Source organism: Quercus suber, unplaced genomic scaffold, assembly GCF_002906115.3.
Source record: "Quercus suber isolate HL8 unplaced genomic scaffold, Cork oak 2.0 scaffold_370, whole genome shotgun sequence".
Classification (NCBI taxonomy): Eukaryota; Viridiplantae; Streptophyta; class Magnoliopsida; order Fagales; family Fagaceae; genus Quercus; species Quercus suber.
In genome coordinates, this window is record NW_027069822.1 from 461,429 (window position 1) to 467,184 (window position 5,756).

General features: G+C 35.8%; 1 protein-coding gene across 1 annotated transcript; it reads left to right on the forward strand.

Moving 5' to 3' along the window:
* Positions 1–232: 232 nt before the first annotated feature.
* LOC112004639 (peptidyl-prolyl cis-trans isomerase CYP22) lies at positions 233–5,410 on the forward strand. The gene is made up of 7 exons (XM_024036874.2): positions 233–525; positions 657–680; positions 776–863; positions 2,581–2,673; positions 4,006–4,038; positions 4,611–4,667; positions 5,175–5,410. Exons 1-7 carry the CDS (start codon positions 365–367, stop codon positions 5,283–5,285), a joined length of 567 nt encoding a protein of 188 aa, XP_023892642.1. The 5' UTR covers positions 233–364; the 3' UTR covers positions 5,286–5,410.
* Positions 5,411–5,756: the final 346 nt, after the last annotated feature.

Below are 5,756 nucleotides of genomic sequence, written 5' to 3' on the forward strand. Positions count from 1 at the left end.
ATAATATCAAGAGATGTGATGCTTAAAAAAAAAAAGACGTGATGTAAAATTAAGAGGTGTGATGCTTAAAAAAAATGACGTGATGTAAAATGTATTTTAAATGGTTGTGTTTAAACTAAAAAAAGTAAATTTTTTTTTTTTTTTGTGAAATATATATATATATATATATTTTAAGCACAGCTACTCCAACTCACGTGACCCTTCTCCATATTACACAAATTTTCTCACACAAATAACTTCACCCAAGCACAGACTCATAGTCACAACACCACAAGCAAACCAAAAAATAAAAACCAAGAGAGAGAAAGAAAAGCAAAGAGCTCAGCAAGGCTCACAGAGAAGCAGTGAGGTATTCTATCTATCAATGGCAGGAAACACAGGGTCGGGGGTGGAGTGGCACGTGAGACCACCAAACCCAAAGAACCCAATTGTCTTCTTCGACATCACTATCGGTAACATCCCCGCCGGCCGTATCAAGATGGAGCTTTTCGCTGATATCGCCCCCAAAACCGCCGAAAATTTCAGGTCCTGCCATTCCCTCTCTTTATCTCTCAAAAACTCTCTCTCTCTCTCTCTCTCTCACTTTTTTTGTTATTATTTTTATTTACTGCTAAAATGAATTTAAAATTTTGATTTTTTTTTTGGTTATCTGGCAGGCAGTTCTGTACAGGAGAGTACAGGTAATTTATTAAACACTGAAAATTCAGTCTCTCATATTCGTAATTTGATCAATTAACAAGGGCATTTTGGTATTTGATTTCTTGAATATTGGCAGGAAAGCTGGATTGCCTGTTGGTTACAAGGGTTGCCAGTTCCATAGGGTGATTAAGGATTTCATGATTCAAGCTGGTGATTTCTTAAAGGTCTGTACTATTACCCTCAATTTTTTTGTAACTTTATAAGTCTGCTTAGTTCTGTGATTACCCGGAAACTGGTTTTGGCGGGTTGGGGTCAGTTGCGCATAGGTTTTACTGGTTAGAAGCGAGTCCAAAGGACTCTTCTTTAGAAAGGTTAACTATGTTATTTATAAAAATAAAAATGTTTTGCATTGCGAGTTGAGTAAAAAGAAAGAAAGAAACAAAGGAAGATGCTAGTAAGAGCCATATTGATGATGTGTGTTTTCTTGTTTTATTTACTATGTGCCATTTGTATGTACAGTAGTTTTAAGCGAAAATTTAAGGTTGTAACTTGTAATCTGCACTTTTAATGTAATCCATTGACACTAGGCATCGATTTTTAAAGTACTGTAGCTTGAGCTTGCTTATGTTTGTGGGAGTTTTGATGGCCGCCCAGCGGTTTCAAATTCGCAAAAGCCCACTTCTGCAGCTCATCTTTGTGTCTCATGCTCAATAATTGTTGTGGCTTCAGAGGACTGGCTGTTGCTGTAGCGTCATTTATTTAATCAAATAGGTTGAGTTCTAGATTGGATTCATGATCTGTCTAAAGACTCTAAACTGTAGAAAGCATTAGATAAGATTTGAGGTCATGAGTATTAGGAGTTTCTTTTGGAAGTCCGCGTATCTCCTTGCTATATTTGGATAAAGGTGTTACAAGCATGGCTGAGACCCTTGGGATCTCTGATATGCCACCTCAGCCCCTCTCTTGTTGATTGGCTGACATTGGTGTTGTGATATGCGCAGCCAAAACAAAAGTTGTAGGGTTTGAGAGAGAGACTGGGGGGGATTCATGGTAGTATTTATTAGGAGAAAAACTTATCTCATATCTCTTCTGAAGATATTGCATGTTCTTAAAACAGGAGATATAATGGTGAAACAAGCTGTGTATAACATATTCTTAAAATTAATAATAAATCTTCATTTCTTCTCTGAAAGAAAGAGGAAAAAGAAAAAATCCACACGCGCACACACAGAGGTATTTATATCAACCAGCAATATCCGAGCCAAAAAGGGAACTGGAGTTGAGAACAAGATGGAAAGCACAATTTCTCATTTGGAGAATGAAAGTGGTAAGGGTGCTTAAAGCATGGAGATATAGGAATGGGCTGAGTGCCCTTATAATGGGTTGGGGTTTTTTCTAAATCTGTCAGTTACAAACCCTTCTTTCTATGTTCAATCTAAGCCCTGCCTTGATACATGTCTGTCACAATAGCTGCTCTTTGGAGTGAGGGAGGCTGGAGCGATTATCAAGAGAGAGAATCAAGAGGAATTATAGATTAAGAAACTCACTTTAGTCACATTAGACCAGACACACCTTTTTTTGCTATCCTATTCCTTTTGTAGAAACACATCTACCTGACCAGTAAAAGGTATTGCACTGGGCAAGAAGACTCCGGCTGCTAAAGGTAAGATATTAAAGTTGCTCATGCAGTTTCTATAGAAAGAAGAGCGAGCAAGCTAAAACTTTGCAGTCATCCCAGATGCTTATCTCTTATATCTATCTACACATACTCACTGCCTTCTTGATCTGTAAATCCTAGTTTTGCCCCTGCTTTAATTTCTGGAAGTTCTACTTCTGCGATCATATGCATTTCTGTTTGCATTAATAATAATAATAATAATAATAATGAGACTTTTTATAATGTTGTTATGTTATTCTTATTATAACAGTTTTGCTTTGCAGGGTGATGGCAGTGGATGTGTTTCCATCTATGGACATAAGTTTGAGGATGAAAATTTTGTCGCCAAACACACTGGTGCTGGTCTGTTATCAATGGTATACATCTCTCTTCTTGAAATGTATATTCCATGATCTAGCGTTTGGTGGCTGTGCTTTTCCTATGTTCTTGGAAGTTGAAAAAACTTTTTACTGTGTTGTTTCCATCACTGTATGTTTGTTCATCATCTTAACTGGAGCTTAGTAGTTTTTGGGACTTGAATCTTGTTGTACTTTGTCCTTAGGAGACCCGTAATGTCTTATTTATTTTTAGGTTAAGTTACAAATTACACACACTAACTTTTACTGTTTTCATTTTTGTCCCTATAGTTTCAATTGTTTTCCATTTTGGTCATTTGACTTTCATTTGTTTCCAATGTAGCTCTTCCATCCATATCCTGCTTTTAATCCCCATAAAAAAACATAGTTTTGCTATTGGAAACAGATGGGGTTAACAACACATTTTAGGCATAGATGGATTGGAAATAGATGTAAGTTCGACTAAAATGAAAACATGTCAAAATTGGAGTGTGTAATTTGAGATTTAGTCTTTTTTTATATACTGATTGTTCTAGTTGCACCTTTTGATTTCAGTTAGGCAAAAAATGCCTAGTTTGTTAATCAATATAATGTGTGTATGTGTATATATACATATATGCTTACTTATCAAAAAATAAAAAATGTATCTATGCTCTTTCATGATTATATTTACCTGTTTTAGAAGGAAATAACATACTTTTATTTGTAAAACTTACTTTGAATTCTCTTAGAATCTCAGCTATATAAAGCAGCGTTATAATTCAATTAAGAAATTGAATGATATTACTTAATCCTGCGAGGCTTGAAAAAAGTTCAGTGGACTCTTGGACAGAAGGATTTGTCCACAGTTGACATGTAGGCTCATCAAAAGAATGTGAAAGCAATTGATATTTTATGATCAAGGGTGTAGTACTGTTTGTAGTAGTGGTCCTTGTATATTTTATTAACAATTGGAAGATGGTTGAAAGAAAAAATCTCTCTTTGATTACAAATTGGTAGACTTAAATCTTGTTCCTACATGACCTCATCAATTCAAATAGGAACTCACCATCTACTTTCATTGTTCAACTCTCTGATAACACGAAAAACCATTAAGCACTTGCATATTTCCTGTCTACTAGGTTGTTGGTACACCCTTTTTGTACACTTCTAAATATATTTTGATACTAAAAATAAAGGAAGGAAATTATCATCAAGAGAATGGGTAATAAGCTCTTGGACTTTGTTTGTATGAGTTAATATCTCTATCAAACCTCATATTTCTATACTGAATTTTGCACAAACTCTTGCTCCAATGTAAAGCTCTATTTGAAATGCTAAAGAAGTTCATCTTTTTTCCACCTCTTTTTGCAGGCTAATAGTGGGCCGGGTACTAATGGTTGTCAGGTAACTCAGCAACTTCGGTTCTCTCTCTCTCTCTCTCTCTCTCTCTCTCACACACACACACACACACAGATCACAAGCCTTGATACATCCTCTTTGGCCATCGATATGTGTGGCAACGAGTTGCCCCACTTCAGTTACATGGCAAGGATAGGATCCTTTCAGGTGGGGTGGGGTTGATAGGGGGAGGAAGAAATCTGCCCTGCCCTGCCTTACTCAGATGCCATCTTAGGTGACCTGATGTTATTACTTCAATAAGATTATTTATCACCAGCCTTGACTGCAAAGTTGCAAATTTTTGTAGGGCCCCTTATCTTTGTTGTTTAGTGGTATAAAAGACCTAGCTGAATAAAAGTCTACTATTAGCTTTATTCTCCTCTTTATATTTGTTTGGAGGTGCATATTAGATGATAGAAGCATAAAATTTGATTTTGAACCTGTGTACCCGTTGCCCTTTCCTTGATGTTCGCACCAAAAGTACTGGGATATCTGCTTTACATTTCAATAAGATCTGTTGTTTTCTTTAATTCTTAACTATAATATGTTGCGTTGATTAAGCCTCCCATTTCCTGCAGTTCTTTATCACTTGTGCAAAATGCGACTGGCTTGACAATAAGCACGTTGTATTTGGGGTATGCTCTAATTCCTTCTCAACTCTGTTATTGTATTATTAATTTTTTATTCATCCAAAAATACCAAAATTTTACTCAATAAATGTGTTTTCCACTCTAACTTGCAATGTAGACCAGCTTAGGTCTATTTGAGATTTTATTTGAAGTGAAATGAGGCACTTGGCATCAGTATGAAGACTGATTTCTTCTGATTACTGGATTGATTTTAGTTAACCCAAGATGTAATTTTTACTTGTGTTGGGGCAATTCAGGTCTTTGTGATATTCTTATGTGTTGCATCTGAGACTTGTAAACAATTGAACTTTTCTTCAGTGTGTTCATTAGGTTGTGTCTAATTTTAGCACAGTTTTGTAAGCAGCTGTAAGCTCAAATTGTTCTCCTGCTCTTATCAACAAGCCTGTTCTGTGACCATGGCTAAAACTTTCATTTGCAAACCTCTTTTCCCCACCTTATTTTCTCAAGTAAATAGTTTTGTAAATAGATTTAATTTTCTCTACTTCTATGCAGAGAGTGCTTGGAGATGGTCTTTTGGTTGTCAGGAAGATTGAGAATGTAGCTGCTGGACCCAACAACCGGCCTAAGTTAGCTTGCGTTATTGCTGAATGTGGGGAAATGTAAACTTAGTTCACAAACAGTTCTAACCACAACAGTTTCCATAACCGTTATAGAAGATATTCTCTAAATCAAGTGATCATTATCAACTGTCTTTTTATGGATATACTAAATAACTGATTTTTATCTTACTTAGACTACAAATTACTGATGTCAATCTGATTTATCTGCATTTCTCTGCGTGGATAGTAATATTTTCCTCTTCATTTTTCAATGAAGTCATTATCTGACATGTTGGTTATACATAAGTGAGGTCTTGAAAGTGGTGATTTGGACAGTCTTACCCCGCAATATTTTTATTTTTTTGCATTAAGTGACTGCTCTCAAGATTTAAAAACATGCAGTTCTGTTTGGCAGTGAAAGACTTTTCCATTGCACTAGTCAATGCTCATTCCATTCTTTATCCTTAAGTAGAGAATGTTATTTTTGCATGTGTTGCCAAACGGCCAGATCTATCATGCCTACGGTTTCAATCTT

What these genes read in the sequence shown, in the direction of transcription:
- LOC112004639 (XM_024036874.2), top strand. Translation starts at nt 365, where the DNA reads ATGGCAGGAAACACAGGGTCGGGGGTGGAGTGGCACGTGAGACCACCA. An exon ending in GTGCTGGTCTGTTATCAATG is followed by an intron (nt 2,674 to 4,005) that starts GTATACATCTCT and finishes CTCTTTTTGCAG; the next exon opens with GCTAATAGTGGGCCGGGTAC. An exon ending in ATAAGCACGTTGTATTTGGG is followed by an intron (nt 4,668 to 5,174) that starts GTATGCTCTAAT and finishes ACTTCTATGCAG; the next exon opens with AGAGTGCTTGGAGATGGTCT.